This window comes from Gekko japonicus, unplaced genomic scaffold, assembly GCF_001447785.1.
Source record: "Gekko japonicus isolate JY-2015 unplaced genomic scaffold, Gekko_japonicus_V1.1 scaffold126, whole genome shotgun sequence".
Lineage (NCBI taxonomy): Eukaryota > Metazoa > Chordata > Lepidosauria > Squamata > Gekkonidae > Gekko > Gekko japonicus.
The window spans coordinates 579137-601334 of NW_015162477.1; the positions used below are offsets into that span (position 1 = coordinate 579137).

The 22198-nt window shown below is 43.5% G+C and overlaps 1 protein-coding gene across 1 annotated transcript in view; it reads right to left on the bottom strand.

Moving 5' to 3' along the window:
• Positions 1-14135, bottom strand: part of FBN2 (fibrillin 2) — a 255889-nt gene extending 241754 nt beyond the window's left edge. Inside the window, exons 1-4 of the mRNA XM_015405784.1 lie at positions 13891-14135; positions 10987-11069; positions 3832-3930; positions 752-847 (exon numbers count right to left, since the gene is read on the bottom strand). Coding sequence (XP_015261270.1) covers positions 752-847; positions 3832-3930; positions 10987-11069; positions 13891-14135 — 523 coding nt within the window. The remainder of the gene's footprint in view (positions 1-751; positions 848-3831; positions 3931-10986; positions 11070-13890) is intronic.
• Between the last annotated feature and the right edge of the window lie 8063 nt (positions 14136-22198).

Genomic DNA, 22198 nt, shown 5'->3' on the forward strand with positions numbered 1-22198 from the left:
ACCGTGTGTATATGAGTAACTGTAAATCGCTCAGAGCCAGCAGCTCTGCAGGATTGAGTGATTAATAAATCAAAATATATTATTATTATTATCATTATTATTATTAGACTTTTTAAAAAGCTGTCCTGATACACTTTCGTGATCTACTCCTAATATCCTAATGATCCCTATAGAAGAATGATGTAATCTGCTTTGAATCCTCAAGGGTAGAAAGGCAGGATATAAATGAAGTAAACAAACAAACAAATAAATAAATATGAATGAATCTGAATTATTAGGAATTAGGATGAAGAACAATAACTCATAGGGTTCACAAACCTGACCATGGACGTAATTTTGTCATGGACAGGGCTCCAGTCTGTGGTCCGTGAACCCGGTCCATGCAATCGTGCCACTCACAAACCACCCATGGACTGCCATGTTCATTATAATTCATTAGCTTGCCTATCTAGCCCCCTAGTTTCATTATATGAAACTTACCATTTCCACTAGAGCAAAAACCAATCGTAATGCCAATAAGAACATTATTATCAAAAGCTAAAAGTGGAATTTTCCTATTTAGAAGTACTCCCATCACCACAGGACAACAAGATTCCAATCATGCTTTGCTGAAACATCTGATTGACTGCTGTTGATGACAAAGTTCTGGACTAGACAGGCAAAGCAATTCTTATTGTTGTAAATTAATAGGACTGGCATGCATGAATAAAGGTTACTCAAACAGGTTTTAAGGGACAAAAAAATTACTTACGTTGCCCACAGTAAGTGCCAATATATCCTTTCTGACATTGGCACTGGTCATCCAGACAGGTACCACCATTCATGCATCTAATACTGCACTGTTGTACTGCAGTAAAACACAAATAGTTAATCATATTAATTTCTAATATTATAGCATGTAGCCAAATATGGCTAAACAGCACAGGCATCCAAAGAAGCATGCAATGGTACAAGAATAAAAATATACACTTGAACACCATTCTAGTATTTGCAACAAATATTACAATAGAAACCAAGTTTAGACAAGAAATCATCTTAAAAATAGACCACACTTTTTGGCAAATCGAAAGACAGTTATAAGAAATTTGTTGTAGTATTCCAAGATACAACAATATAAATGGTTAGCATGTAGCCATCCATTTGGCAATTAAATTCCAATACACACAACTTCTCCAGCCCCCAATATGCAAACCTATGTTTCTCCCTACCTCCAGCCTCTCTCTCTCTCCTTCATTCAGATCTCCTTCTACCACCATTGTCTCTTACGTATGTAGTCTCTGTTCACCCTCTCCTTCCTCAAACATGCAGTGTTCTCAGTGATGCTTGTAACATTCCCTTCTTCAATCTAGGCTACCATATGCAAGTGTTCTTTGTCTTTAATTCTTCTGATTGTAACAGCTTCACCTTAAATCTCTAAGCCAGAGGCGTAGAACTCATTTGTTAACACAAATGTCACTTTGTTGGGCCAGGCCATGCATGCCATAAAACATAATGCCAGGTACCAGAGATAGAAACTGTATAAAGGACAGCAGCTTGTAAGCTCCGAGTTGGGGTATTCTCACTGCAAGGCCCCATGGGGAGGGGGATGTAAAGGAAAACCCATGTGGGCGGACTGGAGAGCCAGTGGCTCTACCCACTCCCCTCCCCAAGCAGGTTCCTCTTTCCTCCCTTGCACTAGTTGCTCACAGACTGCATAAGAGCCCTAGACGCCGTGCTCACAGACTGCATAAGAGCCCTAGACGGGCTGGTTCCAGCCCTCAAGGCCTTATGTTTGACACCCCTTTTGCTTCTGATGTCACTTTAAAGCAGTCCCTTTTGCTTCTGATGTCACTTTAAAGTTTCCCTTTTAAATTAATGGCTTCACCATTCTTACTGCAATTAATTATTTGATACAATTGCATTTGCTGCTGGCTCAGCTTAGACTCCCCCCTTCTATCCCTTCCTTGCCCCATGTTTTCCATTAGTGGGAAAGAGGACCATATTTACTCAAATGGAAGACAATCCCTGCCCTCTTGTCGCTGTACAAAAAATGTGGTACCCGCTTCCATTTGGGTACATGTTTGGGGAATATTACCCTCTCTTGACTTACAGCCTGCTTCAGAAGCTGTGGAGGCAGAGTGTGCCTCCCCCTCATCTGGCTTCCTGGGCTGTTTGAAATTTAGTGAGCCAGTTGGTGGAAACCTCCCTCTACCTCCATAGTAGCCAAGGATGCAAGAGAGGAGTGTGCCACACCTCATCCCACTGGCTGGCTCACCATGCTGCTTGAAGCCTGGCAAGCCAGCTGATAACCTAGTCCCCTCTACCTCCACGGTAGCCAAGGGCATAGAGAGAGGCAGGGAGGGGAGCATGCCACCCCCACTCACCAGGATGGCACGCTGGGCTGCAAGCAGTCCAGCAAGACATATGGGGGGAGGCAAGCTCCTCTCTGTGCTTCTGTGCCTTCCAGTTCATGCCAGAAGGTACAGGGATAAAGAGCAGAGCATATCAAATGTAGAGTTATTATTTTTCCCCTTTTCCCTTCTTTCTTTCAGGGGGGGGCTGTCTTACATTTGAGGACATCTTCCCTTCAAGCAACTATGGTATTTATTCATATTTTGTTTCTAATCGTCCTTGAGTTTCTCAGTTTAATATTTAAAATTCTGTTTTTCGATCTGCTCTCAATTCCCCCATCCACATATTTTATGGTTTTAATATTTTGAAAGGTTTTTTTGTTATATAAATGGATTGTTGCATTTTATATATCTTGTGAGCTATTTGTGGGACTGCAGTCAAAAAGTGGGACAACAATGCAATAAATGCATAATATATTTATTCCTTCACTTAATATAACATAACATAATTAATCTTTTTCATTCTCCCACCCTTTTTTATTTGTTTATTGTATAAAATAATCTTCATGTTGTTACTTTTTATAACAGAATACTTGATTTATTCTGCTCTTCCCCTCTCCCATGACCTTTTCTGACAACATCAGTATCAAATGGCAATATAGTGCTACTCCTTCCATTCATAAAACAAAGCTTGTAATCAAGTGTTTACCCTGAACTTATGCTTTGTTTATGCTTGTTAGGTTCTAGAACTGTGCTTATTTTCTTTTAGGTCTGGTGCCTTGTATACAATTACACCTTCATAAAACAGTATTAAAACATGAATTGTTACTTTTATTTAAAGACTCCAAACACAATGGTGATACTCTCATAATATAAGCAGAGCATGTAACTTTCAAGGTTGTGCGCTTCTGGCCAAGAAAAATAAGCCAATCAACTTGGTGAGGAAGGACAACAGAGAGAGAAAGGGAGGATGACTGAATCCAGGCTCTCTTCCACTCCAGAATAATTGGCAAAATGCCAGTTTCTGCTATCTGTGCACAGGACTTGGCTGCTGGATAGCCTGAGGAAGTGTGCATACAACATCTGTTTGAATACATAATTCCTCATCAAGCTACAGATACACACATGGAAGTTTGCTTCTTCAAGCATATAGCCTCCAGCTGGATCAAGGTGAGTATTTTATGTATATAAATATGTATATACAGACATGCAAAAATCATAGCACACAATCAGCCAGTCCCTTACTCTCATCAACAGATAAGTACCATTATTCCCTGAAGATAGGTTTCAACAGATGAATGGAAAAAGGGAATCAGGCAGGACACTCCAGCATGTAAAGCAGAGCTACCTGCACAGGAATGGCTAGGTTGGATTAAAAGGGAGACTGCACGGCAGCTGTAAGATTTAAATACTTTTAAATATTCAAAATATTATACTTGTTCTAAACATTAAAAATGAAAATTGCTAAAGAGTAAAAAATATAAATATACTCAAACCTTACTCGATTTTGTTCCACAGGTTGGCAAGATCTGTCCACTGGAGCAAGTGCACATGTTAGGGCGGGAACAAAATCCATCGCCACAACTATTTCTACAAATTGCTGTGGAAGAAAACAATTCATTATAATTCTTCTAATCCTGAGTTTCTGAAAAACATTTCTGTTGCTTAAATGGGTCACAAAAAGCAAGCATACAAACAACTGTATATATGCGGAAACAATAAACAGTAAAAAAAATTGTGCTAGCTTTGCATTTTTTAAAAAGTTTTAGAATAATTCCTTCACTGTGGGCTGTTCAACACAATAACATTTTCCTTTACAAGCCCCATTGTTGCTGCAGCTCCCAATGCAGCACAGCAGCAACAGGAATTCTAGACGAGGGGTTTCCCCAAATCTTCCCTCCCCCAGTCTCCCTGTGGTGGCCATCCCCCCCACACACACACGCCACAGGGAAGGTCAAGTTAAAAAAACACATGGCAATGGATAATGTGATATTTATATCAATATATATATCAATGTTGGGGGAGGGGGTGTCACTACAGGGACTATGAAAGAGAAAATGATTGCTGTATTAGCAGGACTGGGAAACTTCCCAGCGCAACACAGCAGCCATACAGGCTTTGCTGAGATCTTTCACAAAACTTTGCAGCAAGACAGGTATGGGAGAGATCAGAGAAAAGCTGCATGACAGTGCTGCAGGGGGGGGGGGAACCTCACTTTCCAAAAGCATCAGACAGGGGGACAAATAACTCACGCAGAAAAGGTCTGTTATTAAATACAGGGTTGTAAAGATAATCCCCATTCTGATATGATACATATTTCAAAACAGGGCATTAAGCACACACATAATTTCCACAGAAGTACAGAAATATTCATTATACATAGAGAAACAAAAGTAAGTTTTGAAATCTGGGTGGTTAAAGTTAAAATAATAGACAAGTCCCCATGTCGTCAAGTCCCTTGTCTGAATTGTTAGTTTTAGACAACCCTACCCAGTGACTTTTCCTAGCCAAAACACAGACAGTATAATCCCCAGCAGAATTACACGTTTCTAAATTCATTTATTTCAATGGATTCAGAAGCAGTGGCGGCTGGTACCCACTGAAGAAGAGACTGGGGGGTGAGGGCAATAGTAGGCAGAACCAATTAATTCTGGTTTTATCACCATCCTCCTCCCTTTAAATACTCCAGAAGGAGACAAATCTATTTAGAAGACATTGTAAAAACATTTCTCCCAATTGTAGAAAAGTAGAATAGTGATCCCTATGCAGGTGCAAACCTAATGCACCCTTTCCTTTAACAACTGTGTTTAAAACAAGCATACCCAATGTAGGAGAGAAATCCTGACACATGCCTGCATTTCCTAAAATCCGCTATTCAGCATACTACTCAGACAAGCAAGGTTTTCACATTGTCCCCCCCCCCCTTAATCCTCACAGCAACACAACCTTGTGAGGATAGGTTAGGCTGAGAGACTGTGACGGACTCAAGGTCACCTCGCAGGGTTCCATGGCTGAGTGAGTGACTCGAACCCCGTCGTCCCAGGTCCTTGTCCTACACTCTAACCAGTACACCACACCAGCCGTCAAGAAAGATATGAGCACTGCAGATCTCAATGTGGTCACCTCTCCTAATCACTAGCTCAAAAATTCATTTTCCATTTTGTAATATAACACATAAAGCAAGGAGGCCTTCACTCATATCTAGAAGTCAAAAGTATTTCCTCATACAGTCAGCCCAAACCAAGTTAACGGTTGTGGATTTTAGAAAAAAAATAAAAAACTTTCAGGAGTCCCAACCCCTTTTCTTTTGGGAGGTAACATTTTTCAAAAGCTCTGATAATAATACAATTGAGAGCATAAGCAGAATGCTCTTAATCCTTATACTATTTCCCAGAGGGGTTTTTTTGTGCGGATACTTATTTCTGCCAACAGAGGGTTCACTCTCCCCCAAAAGCTTTTCCTACATAGTCAGGAAACTTCCTGGGTTTGAAGAAAAATCCAAAAAGTTAAAAAAAAAATCCCTTCAGGATCAGTTGAATTCCCCCCAAAACCTTTTGAAATGGCCTCTGCAGGGACCTAAGTCCAGGCATCAACAGTGAGAAATTAGAACGTTGGGGGGGGGGAGGCTTCTAACTGTCTCTGTCAGTACAAGGGTGGAGGAAGGGCCCTTTCCTGGCCTCTTTTGGCCTTTGAGGGAGGGAGGGAACCTTGGGGCCAGGCCTGACAACGGTTGCCAGTGCCAGTCTGGGGAATTTCTAGCAGTTTCGTGGTAGACTTTCTGGAGGGCAGGATCTGGGGAAGGGAGAGGCCATGGCTGGTTATAATGCCACAGAGTCCACCCTCCAAAGCAGCAATTTTCTCCAGGGTGACAGATTTCTGCTGTCTAGAGTTCAGTCTCTAGGCCCCACTTGGAGGTTGCCAACCCTAGGCCTGGCAGCAGTCTAGGGTTGCCAGGTCCCCCCTGGGCACTGGTGGGGGATGTGGGGTGGTACGGTTGCCAGCTCCAGGTAGGGAAACTTCTGGAGATTTAGGGGTGGAGAGGGACCTCAGTGGGGTATAATGCCCTAGAGTCCATCCTTCTCCAGTGGAAGTTATCTCAGTAGTCTGGAGTGGAGCAGTAATTCCAGGGGATCCCCAGATCCCCTGTGGAGGCTGGCATCCCTAGGCACCACCCTCTGGGTGACTTGATACCACCTGATTTGCATGATTCAACTTGGCCTGGCTGCTTGCTGCTGTTCAGCAGCCATCCTATGAAAACCAGTGCGGTGCAGCAGTTAGAGCTTCAAAGTAGGGTCTGCAAGACCCAGGTTCAGATCCCCATCTTGCGGTGGAAGCTGACAGGGTGATTTTGGACCAGTCACATACTTTCAGCCTAACCAACCTCACAGGGTTGTTGTGCAGATAAAAAGGAGGTGAGAGTAATGTAAGCTGCTTTGGTGCCCACAGTGGAGAAAGACTATAATTTTCCTTGGTAGAGGCTGTGGAGGAGGGGGGTGGAGTCAAGAAGCTGAAGATAAAGGCAGATAAAGGCAGATAAAGGCAGGCTGGCTGTGGGTGGGAAGGAAACAGGGTTGCCAATTCCAGGTTGGGAAATTCCTGGACATTTGACGGTGGGGTTTGAGGAGGGGAGGAACTTCAGAGCGGTATAATGCCATAGACTCCACCCTCCAAACCAGCCGTTTCCTCCATGAGAACTACCATTGCCAGTCTATGCATGAGGGCTGGAGATCACCCAGAATTACAACTGTTGTCCAGGTGACAGAGATCATTTCCCCTGGATATAATGGCTGCTTTGGAGGGTTGAGTCTATGGCATTATACCCTACTGAGGCTGCTTGCTTCCCCAAGCCTCACTGTCCCGAGGCTCCACCCCAAGAAGGGAGATAGAGTGTGAGACAGCAAAGGTGTGAGGAATGGGATGACCATCCCGGAAGTTTCTTGCGGGTCTCCACTTGTCTACTCCTAACAGTGAAATCCTGTGCATCAGAAGTTAGACATTCCTGTATTCAACAGGCTTCATTCTCAAGCAAGTGTATACAGTTTTGGAGCACGAAAGAAGTATGAACAGGAAGTTTGTGCTGGGAGGGGGAAGCTCCATGCCTTCCATAATTCACCTTCTCAGAAGCCAATGAAAAGGCAGAAGAACAATATTTTTTTCTCTTCATACTAAAAAGAGAAGCTTCTCTTTTCATTCTGCAGTAGCAATATTTCACTGTGAAATATATACCAGTTTGAATCCTCCTCTCCAGGCTTCCCCCCCACACTTACTAACAAAATGGCAGTCTTCTAGGCTTGAAGGGCACAGAGGCACATATTCTGAGTAAAATGGGCATGCGGGAAAAGAACACCCAGGATTCAGTCTACTGGAGGTCTGATTCGGAACAGAGAGCAAAATGGAGGCTTTAAAGACACAGTACACTAATTGTTTGGGGCATCCATCTGAGAAAATCCTTGAATGGTCCATTTTCTTTCTTCCCTTCCTTCTCCCCAGGAAAGAAAAAATATGGTAAATTATTCTTATGGAAATTCTGACCAATCAGGGACTAAGGATGGCCACTTACCCAATAAACTAATATACTGGTGTAGAGGGGCCTGGCTTAAGGAAGGAACCTTCTGCTCCTTGGGTGGGGTCATCTTTGCTTGCAGTGTTGAGTTTAAACTGTCTGACTTTAAACCTCCATCAATGCAGCTCTGAGAGTTACAGTTTTCTAAGCAACAGAAATGGCCAATGGAGCAATGCTGCACCAACTTATACTGCCCCCCACAGGCCTCAACAGATAGTCTGGAGGTGGCAGGCTGACAGCAAAGTCAGTCTCTGATTTTTTTTCAAAGTCCTTATAAAAACCTTTTAAAGACACAAAAGTGCCTCTAAACATAAATAACAAGATGCTATTAACTACTTATTTTCAGGATTTGATTAGTTAAAAACCTTTCTAAAAAATTAATTTAAAGCATACTCTGACTTCATTTTTAAAAACTGCAAACATCTTTAGTTAAGTCATCACACTTAAAAGATTGAACTTTTAGCTGCCAGTACAAACAATTAAGTGGGACACTGGAGAGGTAGCATTTACATTCCCTAATAAAAAATAAATACAATATGGAAATGCCAATGGAAATGATACATAATAATAATCCTTAAGCCCTGACCTGGCTAGCCCAGGCTAGCCCTGATCTCATCAGATCTCAAAAGCTAAGCAGGGTCAGCCCTGGCCAGTATATGGATGGGAGACCTCCAAGGAATACCAGGGTCATGACACGGACGCAGGCAGGGGCAAACCACCTCTGAACCTCTCTTGCCTTGAAATAAGTCAGCTGTGAATTGACAGCCCTTTCCACCACCAGTAATCTGTTAAAACTGTTAGAAATGAATGGATGAGAAAGTAGTAACTGTACATTCTCTTTATTCATTTTTAATTTGTGAACTGGACATGTTGTTCGCTTTGTATCAGTACATTGATATACACATATATCAGAACTGATGTCTGATTATGTACTGCTGCATTTCAATAAAAATTGCTAAAAAAAGAAATGATACATAATAAAAGTGCCTTCAATTTATACTTTTTCATCACTTCACCAGTATTAAGTAATAGTACTTAAGTTTTCCTCATATGATCTTAAAAGTGTCCTTGAGGCTTTCTGTTGTTAATTATGCCCTGCCAATTGTGAATCTTTGAAATGTGGAATATAATTATAATAAGAGAGAGATGTATATCGTTCACAATTTAAGTTTCACATTTGTGTTACCATCTAGTTTAACCAAAATTCAATGGGTGGTGTCAAAGAGCAATACAGTGAGTTCTACCAAATTTCCTGTTCTGCAGGCGTCTAAATGACCTGCAATGCCATTGGGAAGGGTTCCCCAACAACCAGGAGAAGCTCTGAGGGCAGGCAGAGGGTTGCAATAGGAAGAGAGTAGTGGGAATAACCTGTTCTGTAACTGAAGGTTCACTCATGTTTCATTGGATTCAACCCAATTTAAACATCATGTATGAAAATGCTCCAGAGACTGGACTGCACTGTTTAAAAAAAAACAAAACACTTCATGTGTACAAAGAATCCCTAACAAAGACCCAAGTTAAAATAAACATTAAGGTGAGTTTTCCACCACTTGATAAAGTGTAATAAACACTGAGTTTCTGGTCAGCCCTGTTAATAGTTAGCAACCTTTGCATTGCATCTCTCTGTTACAAGATATGCAACTACATTTCATCTGTAAAACCGTGCTAAACCTGTGATGTACAGCACAGTTAACGCTAGCAAGACAGCCAGGACAAATAAACAGGGGGGGAAATGAAATCATGATGGATCAGAACCAATGATCTGTTAAAGAATGCCTCATTAGAACTGATGATCAAAGCATGAAAGAGCACTGGTCTGAAACCAGCTATAATCCAACTAGCAGAAACATCCTTCTAATGTTATTTTCATTTATAGGTTTTCTATAATGTCACAGTCCTGGGTGTTTCCTTAACAACTACATTGGCCTTTGCAGCTAGGTACTTAACAACTACATTGGCCTTTGCAGCTACGCTGTCACCTTCAAATGGCAACAGAGATGAGACAGAGTACGCATTTATGTCTGCCACTTACTGAAATGACTTTACCTCTCCTAATAGGCAAAAACAGGTGGGCACCAAGCAAAGGAATTCTTCAGCAGCCCTTTGGGTCCATTAGAACATACCCCTGGTACTGCCACTACACTTGCAGAGACTGGGAGGAAATGCTGAAGCACCACTGACAACCAGTCACCTAGCACTGTGGTTACAAATCAGACCCCAATATCAGTGTGAAGGCATAGATTGTGTCCATGCACTACCACTGGAAGCTTAGCACCTGATCTAACAAAAGAAGCAATTCCTAAGATCATGTCATAAACCCCTCTTAAACTTTAAAATTAGCAGTTGCCAAAAGTCAAAGCAACTTTAAAAACTGGGTATTCTATTCTGGAATTTCTTGCCTCTAATCATGGGGGTATGATGGCTAGATACTGTTGATCACTAGTGAAAGAAAAACACTCTGCACAGGTGCAAATTTGTATCTGTCTCAGGACTAGCCTTAGCAACAACTTCTAAGGGTCAGCTCTAGTGAAACAAAGCCATGAAGAATCTCTGTTTAACTGACTTCCATGTTTTTGCCAAGTTATGTCAATAGCCACATTTATTACTACAATAGTTAACCTACCTAAATCAGGTGGGGACTGGAGATCTCCTGGAATTACAGTTGATCCCCATACCTCTGAGATCAATTCCCCTGGAGAAAATGGCTACTCTGGAGAGTGGACTCCACGATATTATACTCTCCTGAGGAGGTCTCTCCTCTCCCTAAACCCCACCTTCCCCAGGCTCCACCCCACAATCTCCACAAATTTCCCAACTCAGAGATGGCAACCCTACTCCAGACAAACAAAAATAACACTTAAGTTAACTAGCTATTTCTGAATTTCTAAAATGCTTCTGTTATTCACTGATTTGCTCTACTGCCAGTATTTCTGTTCATTAAATACAAGATGAAACCCTAAACAGCCAAACTTGATTCATGTTGTACTTCCTTTTTTGTGTAATGAAGTGTTACAATTCAAAGAAGTCTTTTGGGGGTAGAATATTACCCAAAGATTGTAAAATCTGAAGTCAAGTCTGAAGTCAAACACTTACGAACAATACACTGATTTCCCCCAGGGAGTGTTTTCCATCCAGGGCAACAGTAGGAGTGGAATCTGGAGCCACACACATTTGGCCTGTCACATGCAAATAAGTGTGTACATAAAAAAAAAGTCAGTGGAAACATCAATTTAGATTTTAGCAATGCAAAGTAAAAATAAAACTGGCCACAGAAACAACACAAGTTGTTCATAGCTCTGTCCCATTTCTTAATTTCATCAGATCTTTCCCTCCAAAGAACATTCCTCTATAACAAACAAGGACTCAGGATTTTTTCCCCATTTTCCCCGTTTTCAAATGATTTTGCAAGCATGGGATGGAACAATGGAGCAAAGCTATGCCTACTATACAGAGTAAAATCTCACTCCAAAGACACCTACATTATTTCTATCTTAATATTTCTATCTTAAAACAAGAATTACACTTTACATGCAACACTGATATACTAGATGCATATTTTAGAAATGGAAAGGATTCATTGTGCATTTTATAACATAAACTTTAAAGCCTCACTCACCCAATCTGAAAAGTATGTTTCTTAAGCATATTTTAATTGAAATCACCCATAAACGTTGCTATACCAAAGACCCTTAAAACGTCATCATGAAACTGAGGCAAGATTTGCCACATTTGGTATTGCTATTAGTGTGGTACAAAAGCCAGATGTTTTTTGCACCACATTGCAATACTCAACACACAAGAAAACTTTCCACCCTGGACCAAAAGTTAACATTAACATTTAAAATAGAACAGCCATTTTAAAAAATAAACCCAACAGTTGCAGAAGGAAAAGAAACTTAGAGCAGAATAGATGAACACATCTGCAAATATTTGTGCTGAAGGTCTAGAGAGACTACACAAATACATGATGAATCTTACAGGACTGATTGAAAAAACAAACTGTCTAGAAAAGTGGCTGGAAGGATATGGCTGCAGCTTACACAGAACATGCTGGTATAGCATGGTGCAAGATGTAGTGGAATGTACATGGAACTGGCTGCTCAACAGATCAGCTCATAAATGACATGCTACAGTGGATCAGGTAGTGAAAAATTGCAAAAATAAGGGACACTGTGGCTGGATGAACTGAAAAACTCATTTGATCTTCAAATATATAATACATTATGTAACAGAAAACCACAGTTGCCCTATAAAGGCCTACCAAATGTATGAAAGTGCTTAATTAGAATGCTTAAAGAGAGCACATTAACATCCTGTTTGGGATGTGGGGATGGAACAGGACCATGGTTAAGAGACATTCTTAGGGAAGAAGAAGAGAAGAGATTGGATCTATACCCCACCCTTCACTACCAAAAGGTGTCTCAGAGCGGCTTACAAACTCCTTTCCCTTCCCCTCCCCACAACAGACACCCTGTGAGGTAGGCGGGGCTCAGAGAGCTCTTGACAGAAACTGCTCTTTTTCAAGAACAGCTCTTATCAGAGCTACGGCTTCCCAAGGCCATCCAGCCAGGTGCAAGTGGAGGAGTGGGGAATCAAACCCGATTCTCCCAGCACTTAACCACTACACCAAACTGGCTCTGGTTATGCCCTAGACTGGATGCTCAACAAATAACTGGGTTGCTCAGAGGTAGAGAAAAGCTTAACAGCATTAGTAAGGATAGTGCTTGTAGCGTAAAATCATCAAAAGATGATTAATAAGATTGGGATAAAGACCTCTAAGAGATTAAGATAATGTCCTAGGAAATTGTCTGGGATTTGATGTCATGATCCATTATAGGTTCCATGGAACTGATCATGATAATAAAGCTTTTGATAAAGTAGCTAGCAGATACCCATAAACTTTATGGAGTCAGGATCAAGTCATGATTAAGTAGTGTTTTAGCCAAAGACAAACTGCCTGAAACATACAGGGCTCTGAATGGCAAGGGCTGAAGAATCAAGAGTAGAGTTTGTAGACTTTTTTGAGAGTAAGGAAACTTAACCTACAAGTTGCACTAAATCCTTGAGGAAGGGAGAGTCTAGAAGAAAGTTAATGTATTTGTCTGATAGACTGAAAGGTTACTGTATATTACAAGGTGGAGAGAAGTATGAACACATAAAAGTATGGTCTTGGAACCTGAACTTTTTCTGAGAGCAGAATGTTTGCTGCATTCTGGAGAGTACAAGAATGTAGACAGAAGACAGTAGGGTGGTTAACCTGAGATGGCATATGAGATCCTGAGCACTGCACAGAACAGAGGGGAACTCTAACAGAAAGGAGAATGAAAGGGCACTTGAGAATTTTGCCTTAGACAACTAGAATGTCTGGCAACTGAACTACATGGGCATATTTAAATCTGAAAAGGTGTTGGCAGGCTGGAGGCTCTTGGCCCAATAGAGCTGTGTGGATGCAGGTGTGCGGCATAGTTCTCAGGAAGCGCAGATGAGGTAGTCACCCAGTGTCTGGATTGTACCACCTCAGATTACAGGTGAAGGAATCTCATGATAGGATGTTTCAACCTTCTGCAAAGGTCCCTCCCCATAGTAAACTAGCAAGTTAAGGGAGAGGATAATCTAAATCCTTTTGTTTGGCATCTAATGAATACACATGAAGCTGCCTTAGTTCATTAAGGTCAATAATGTCTACTCAGACTGGCAGCGGCTCTCCAGGGTCTCTCGGGTAGTGGTCTTTCACATCACCTGCTGCCTGGTCCTTTTAACTAGCGAAGCTAGGGAGTGAACCTGAGGACCTCCTGCATGCACACCACAGGCTCTTCCCTGAGCCACAGCCCCTCTCCGATGTTCGAAGCTCCAGAATCCTGGTTTGGGTATGACCCCCTACTTGTAGTCTAAATTGAGGTGCTGCAATCCAGCCAGGGGCTTCCTCCCCGCCCTCATCTGCTCTTTGTGTGAACTAGGCCTACCTACGTGGTGTGCGAAGAAACACCGCTTTCCTACCCCCTCAGCACGTCCTGCTGGCCTCTCCTGCGGACTCGGTTGGCGACGGCGGCAGACGCTGTGCCTCCTCTTTCCACGTTCTCCAAGGCAGGGTAGCTGCTGCTGCTGCTGCCTTCTGCTCCACCCGAGGCGGCAGGACGGACCTGCTGCTGCTTCGGCTGCCCAGCTGCTCCCTGCACCCAGAGCGCCACACAGCCCAGCCAGAGGAAATACGGCTGCAGGGAGAGGCCCCGCCGTCTCCCCATGGTCGTAGAGGGAATCCTGAAGCGATGCCACGAGCCCTAAGCTCCGACTTGCTCTACTGTTTTGCCCGCTTCCACCCGAGCGAGGCAAATTTCGCTGCCGCCGCCACCAGCCTCTCTCCTCAGCGAGACTCTCCGTCGGTTGTACTGGCAGCAAGAGGGGCTGTTGGTGTCGCTCCACGCTGCATCCTGTTCTTTCCCCTTCTCTCCCTCCCGAGCCCCTGGAAGGCGGCTTTCAAGGGGGGCAGAGAGTTGAGAAAGCAAGTTCAGAAGTTTCCAGTTCGTTCCTCAAAAATAAAAAGAATACTCCAAAATATTGGGGGTTCCGGCTAATTGCGACGGCTCCTGAGACAAAAACTGCCCGTGTGGCGGACAGACCGCCCCCACCACACACACCCGAGCTCAACCAGCCGCTAATAAGTGAAGAGCGCCAACCCCGGCCAAGTCGGACCAAGTGGCTGCATCCACTCTCAGCGCAGGCACAGGAAGGTGAAGAGTCTGCCGCCGCTACAACTACCCGCTGGAAAGGGGAAAGGGGCTAGCCTGTGCGACGCAAAAATGAGGGGAGGGGGAGGCGGGGAGGGAGACCGAATGCTTGACAGTGGGCAGCAGCAGCAGCAGCGCCGCGCCGAACACGTGGGAGAGGAGCCCACTCGAGGAGCGAATGGGGCTGCGTAGAGCGGGGAAGAAAGGCAAGGACGCTTGGCGGCAGTTGCGAAGGGGCCGGCAAACAGGCAGGCAGAGATTCGGGGAGGAGGAAACAAGGGGGCAATGTGGCGGAGGGGCGGCTGAAGCCGCGAATGGGGGGAGGGGTCTGGCAAAAAAAAAAGAGAGGTCTGTCCTTGCACAGTGCAAGTTGCACTACCCGTTCCCCAGCTTTATCGGTCTCTTTTTGCACCCGGGAATCAGCGAGGGAAACTTTTCCTTCTCCTCCAGTTATAAATGACAAGGTGAACTCCTGCAGGGATGGTATGATGCCCTGTCCACTTCCATCCCTCAGAGGCAAAAATTTCCCTCTGTTTTTCTTTCCCTTTACTGACGGAGCTTCCCTAGTAGTGTGTTCTTTGCTGAAGAACTCTGGCTATCCCACCCTGTCACAGTACCATATTTTAGCTGTTTGCTCAGCCCAAGAACCTGAGGAAAGGATTGGGAGCCCACTTTAATGGCACTTAAGATGTTTTTATATTTCAAATTAACAAAATATTTTATTCAACATAGAGGGGAAAGGTCAGCTGAAATCAGGGGTTGAAATTTCTTTTTTTTTATATAATTTTTATTTTCCATTTTACAAAGTACAATCATACATATCTTAGTATTTACATAAATAATATTCTTGAGTCTATTATTTATTCTTTTCCTTTATCCATTTATATACCTTAGCCCATCTTTCTTGAAATACTTTATCATCTTTCCCTTGTAGTGATACACTTTATTTGTCCATACATTCTGCATACATGTTGATGAAAATGATGATACTTTGCATTTAAGGCACTTTATAGACACTGTCTTATTGGGCTTTTCCACATACTCATTTTCCTTGCTTGTAAGTTCCTGTTTCTCTGGGAGGGGGTGTCTGTTCCACATGTGTTTTGCTCCTTCTAGTGATTGATTTGATATTACATCGATTTATTCCTCGCATAAAAACCTGCAGTTTAAGTCCACGGGAAGATATGCCAGTCATAAACCAGTGAAATATCAAATTGACCACTAGAGGGAGCAAAACATTGTGGAACAAACCCCCCCAAAGAAACAGGAACTTATAAGCAGGGAAAATGAGAGTGTGGGAAAAAACCCTATCCCTGCATCAGTCCTAAAAAGTAGGTCATTGTTGTTATGCCCATACTGCACATGTAGGGTTAAGGCTGGGTGGGTGCTTGTTTAGCATCATCTGTGAAGTTTGTGTTATAGGTGAGATCAAAGCTCTGACCTTGCAGTTACTGATTCAGTCACTTACCTGTACATTGTACCATCTGTAAGTGGTTTGTAGTTGGGAAGTAAGGATGGGAAATGTTAAGTGTTCTTCCTGAGGGGGAGAGAGCCGAAATTGGCAACGGGGAGAAAAATGAATTCACGAGTACTACAAATTATGACCCTGCAGGAAGTGTTGCAGTTCTAGGGGAGAGGGCATAGCTCAGTGGAAGAGCTTCTGCTTTGCATGCAGAAGGTCCCAGATTCAGTCCTAGTTAAAAGGACCAGGTGGTAGGTGATGAGAAAGACATCCACCAAAGACCCTGAAGCACCACTCTCAGAGCACACCAGACCAGGGATCTCTTCATTCTTCAGAGCTAACTCCCTGTTTGACTGGGTAGGGAATTTTCTTCTCTCTCTACAAGATCTCCCCTTTCTTTGGCCCAGAATGGGAGTCTTCACCTGCTTCTCAAACTTTCTTGCCAACTTTTCCCCAGTTCTCCATCTGTGTAAAACTGTTCTCAGCTAAGGTTGAAATCAGACTCCACTCAGTCAAAGCAGAAATCTGACTGACCCTCTCCTCAGCATGTAGCTCCCTCAAGACTTTCTCTGCTCAACTGATACTAACCAATCAGATTGCTTGGAGCAACCTGTCACTGGAGGCTCTCTGTTTCTGTGAAGAATTAACCCTTCACAGTCCTTCAGCTGTTTGTACATCACTTCTAAACTTTTAAAAAGTGCAATCTGTCACAGATGGGTTATTCAATCCAGAAATACTGCTTCAGAAACTTCTACCACCCTTGGGGAAAGGATGTGGTATTTGGGCTACACAGATATCTTGAGATCTCTGGCTGGGGTCTGTCCATCTCTCTGGCAAGCTTAACAATTCTCCAGAAACCTGAAGACACAAGGCAGCACCTATCTCTCCTTATATATAATTGAATAGTGGGTGCCAAAGTTCTAATTCTAAAATGCACTCCCTTAGTGTATGGCTGATGGCACTGCTCCTCAGCATATATCGCCACCAATCAGAAGGCAAAGCCCGGGTCCCACCCACACCACAACTGCTGCGACAACCTGGTCTTTTGCATATGGAAGCTGATTGGACTTCACTCCATTCCACACCTCAAACTCCCCCCCCCCTGCAAGGCAGTTGGAATTTTCAGTTGCATACCATACCTCATAGGGGAGAGGAGAATGGGTAACAATGGTTACCACTCTCCAGGTGAGGGCTACAGATAACTCAAACATACAAATGCTCTTCAGGTAGCAGAGATCAGTCCCTCTGGAGAAAACAGTAGATTCTGTCATTAAACCCTGCTGAGGTCGCCACAGGAAACTGATACTGTTTGCCCAAAGCCAGAGCACTCTCCCAGATCCTCTTTCTAGATCCCGTTGTATTTATTTCCGCAACGGGCATTATTTCTAGTTGTAAAATGAATCACATGCAGCTTGGATCTGAGCCAGAGTCACTGATGACAATGTGAATACTTATTTTGGTGAGTTTTGATCAGATTAACTGGCAGATATAGACAGGGGAATGAAGGATTCTGTTCAGGGCTCCAGAAATGCAGGAGCTTGCTTCTTGCTGAAAGAAGTCCTGTACACTGTGTAGGGATTCTTAAGGAAACTGAACCCATTGGGGAGGGCCAGCATCTGGTCACCCTCCATCAGTAACCTTTTTGCTATACTTCAGTTTCAAGGGAACAACATGGAGTCCGTGTTTCACCAACATCAGAAAATAGACTGCTCACTCTTCTTAGCAGTCTAGATAGACAGAGGAGCTGAACGCAAGAAACTAGTAATAATAACTGGAAATTGCTATTGGCAAATAGTCTTTTTTCACTTATGGAACAGGAATATTATTGTGGACTTAAAACCAACAAGTTCTATTTTGCAAGATGGGAATTTTCAAAGAGTAATTCCAACTGGATGAAATATTCATTAACATTCATAAGGGAAATAGACATAAATAAATACATAAATAAGTTTAATATTGTTTGGATAGTCACATATGTTGAACTTTTAATGGCTGGAGGACAAACAAGTCTTACTTCAGAGCAATCCTATACATTACATGAAGCTTATACATTACTGAAGCTTATAATGGCGGGCAGGAGTTAAAACCAGATTTACATAGGTTTTTCTATTTTTTACATACTTTATAAAAACCTTCCACAATCAAAGAACACATTAATTCCCTGCCCAAATAGTACATCCTAAAAATCACAGACCCAATGCTCCATAGTGCCACTGTGGCACAAAAGCATGCATCCAGGCTGTGAATCATCATGATTTTTGCATGCAATGGATTATTTCTACATGAACTTTACATGGACTATGAGGACTTCATCAAAAGCAACTGTTAAATCACACATCTCATCAGTATATGTACATTGAACCACACAAAACATGGATCCATCACTTTATGGTGCCACCACGACAGAGTAATATGGTATTTCCATTGACCCACAAAATACATTGAAATATTACATATCACATCCATGTCCATAGATTGCACAACAGAAAGTATGGATCCCATGCTTTGTACCAATGCTGCAGTATGGATATATGAGCGCTAATGTTTTCCAATTCATTTTTTATGCTATGCTGGTGGTCATGAAGCATTATATCCATGATTTTATAATGGTGCCCATGGAGAAGAATATGAGCTGTAAAATTATGGTGGTTTTTTGTTTGAATGTAAAGCTTAAATAATTAGAATGATCTATATAAAGTAATCTAGATCTGACTTTCACTCAGTCCCTGAAGATCTACTTTATTATGAAAAAGCCTTAAAGAAAATAGTAAACCACAGTTAGAAGGAGCAGGAAGAGAGCTCCTGGAGTGTTGAGTGTTTATTCCCCCCCCCTTTCCTTAACTGCTAGTGAGAATTAGCTGAGGTTACTGTGTGGGAGGACAGTGTTTGAGTGTGTGTGAGTGTGTATAGCCTGCTGGAGAGTGGTGCCTGTTTGACTGATTGAAGAAGGTGATTGTTGTTGATTGGGGAAGGTCTGTTTTGCCTGGAGCTGAGTGCTGGCCCCATCCTCTGCTGGGTTAGCTTTGAATTTGTAAGGATCTTCTGCGCCAGAGGTGCAAGCCTTTAGTGTGAGCTGAAGGGCTCTTGCCCTGTGGCTCTTAGCCTGGGGATCAGGCCTGGGAACCACATAAGTAGTTAAGAAAATTGTACATTGTTATGCTTGTTTCCCTTTCTGGCTCAGGTAGCCATTTGGTCAGTTCTCTAAGTTTCAGGGTACATCAATACACCAGGGTATTTCTGGGTGAAGAATCTGCTTGGGAAAGTGATGGTGAATGCTCATAAACCATTTCCAGTCACCTGCAGGGAGTGTGCCATGTTTGTCTTCCTCCCTGAGAAGAAGACACACTACACTTGTCAGAAGTGTAAGTTGATAGGACTCTTAGAGGAGGAGGTTTGAAGCCTGGAGAAAAGGATTACTACTCTCCTTGAGATCAAAGAAGGGGAGGAGTTCATTAACAGAAATCTTGATGTCCTGCATAGGAAAGGAGGAACCAGTCAAAGGGACAACAGTGTGGTTGACTGCCCTAACTAGACTCCTCAGAGTGCTACAGCAGGACCTCAAAGGCATCAAGCGAGACGGCACTCCATGCCATTAGAACTGAGGAATCGATGCCAGGCTCTTGCAGTGGAGGCAGAGATTGAAAACTGCCAGTGGAAGTATCACAAACACAAGCAAGACAGAGGAAGGAGGACAGGGAAATACAAAGAAATGACACTGGAAGGAAAAGAAATGTGTTGGTCATAGGTGACACCCTGCTGAGGGATATGGAACATCATGTGTCCAGGCCTGACCCCCTGGCCTGAGAGATGTGTTGCTTGCCAGGGGCAAAAATTAAAGATATTACAGACAGGATCTCAAAACTCATCAAATCTACAGAACATTACCCATTGGTGATGGTCCATGTGGGAACCAATGACATGGCCATGAACACCATCAAAAACATTAAGGCTGACTATGAAGATCTTGGAAGGAAGCGGAAGGGAAAGGGAGCACAGGTGGTGTTCTTTTCGATCCTTCATGTTATAGGAAGGGGAATATGACAGGAACAGATGATAATGGAGGTGAACTTGTACATTGGTGGTGATGACAGGAGCGATTTGAATTCTGGGATCATAGGCTAGGTTTTCTGGACAACAGCCTACTAGCACATCTTTACCTACTAGGATCATCTTTACCTGTCAGGGTCAGGGAGAATGTGTTTGGCAGAAACCTGGAGAGATTCATCAAGAGGGCTTTAAACTGATACCACAAGGGGAGGGAGATGACCAGCACAGGGATTTAAATGGAGAGCAAACAACAGAGGCCCACCTAGGAGAGCCAAAGGTGCAGGGCTTTAGGTATCTATGTACCAATGATCAAAGCTTGGGCAATAAGAAGGACAAGCTTGAGCTCCTAATGCAGATATAGGGATAGTAGGTATTTGTCAAGAAATGCTGGAGGAGGAGGGCAACAGCTCAGTGGAAAGTATATGAATGAGGACAGGGGTCATTTCATAGAAAAAGAGGTGCAGGATGTTACCATGTGTGTTTGCAATTGCATTTTGTCTGTACTGTGCTTATGCTGTGTTGGTCAAATGTCTGTATATCTGTGCATTTGGGGACTCAGGGATCACTGCTGTGTGTGTTTGATGCTGTGTGTTTGAATGGCTGGCCTTGCACCTCATGCTGCCTATGGGTGGGCATGGCTTGAGCTGCCTGCCACAAGACACATGCCTCCCTGGAATCTCCCAGAGTGCCTCTGGACAAAGGAGACCAGCGCCATTATGCACAAGGAGAGACTTGGAGAAACAACAGGCTTTTCCACCATTGTCGAACTGTGGGAAAGCACGCAATTCTCCCTGGTATCTGGTTTTTGAATCATAGGACCAGGCGCTCCTGCAGGAAATGACCCCTGAATGAGGATAAGGGAAGGTAGGATGTATTGTGGTTGGAGAAGGTAGGAAGGTATTGTGGTTGGAGTCTGCTACAGACATCCTGACCAGGGTGAGGAGGTGGATGCTGCCCTCCTTGAACAGCTTGACAGGGTATTCAGACAACATGACCTGGTAGTTATGGGTGACTTCAACTTCCCTGATGTGTGCTGGGAGACAAACTCTGCAAAGTGTTCACAGTCACACAACTTCCTGACCTGTCTGGACAACAACTTCCTTCATCAAATAGTGAAGGAAGCTATGAGGGGCTTGGCCATACTCAACTTAGGTTGAGGCGAAGGTGGTGGGGACCTTAGGGGGAAGTGAACATGTCCTGCTAGAATTCCTTTTGCTGTGGGGGGACTGTCACGGCTCAGGTGGGGTGTCACCTGACACTGACACCACTCTGGTTCCAGGCTCAAGAAGGCCCAGAGCACCCTCCCAGGCCTTTAGACCTCCCTTTCGGCTGAATAATAGGTGTGAGGACCAGGCAGAGTGAACAATGAAAATAGTTTATTTGTTATTTTCCTTGCTGATTGCTTTCTATGAACTATTGTAACTAAGGATCTTGCGAGAATCTGTGTATGTATCTGTTTTCGTATGCTTGAGAACTGTTTAGTAAAAGGCAACATTTATTCATAAACCTAGCGTGTTGTCTCAATTCCTGGGAATTAGGAGCGTTTCGTGTGGCCAAATCTGACCTCTGTATACATTGGACAAGACCTCACGACCCGCCCACTGTCGTAGATAAGTCAGATTGGGCTCCCGAACCGTCCTTAGAGGAGTTCGGGTCACAGATTTTGGTGCCCCGTGTGAGGCTCCTTTGGCCCTATCAGAACCAGAACCCGACCAGCTGGTTCTGATGGACCCAAAATGTGGAGGAACGATTTGGTTTTCCGAAAGCTCTAGGCAGGGAGGAGTGAGTGGTTTCTGTCTGCGTGATTGGCCATTAGAGGCAATCCTATCACGGGAGGGAATCTTCACCCCTTTCACCCTGACCCCCCAGGAGCATCTTCGGCTGCGCTCCGATCCTATCGTTGTGGGAGGAAACCGTGGCGCGTCTACAAAGAGGACTTTGCTAGGAAAGCCCCAGTTGCACAAGCACAAAAACACCAGCCCCTTTTAAAATGATCCCTGCCTTTCTTTGCAAAGCCAGAAGGCAGCTTGCAGTTAAAACCCTTTTCCCCAAGCGAGTTAGAGGGATTTCT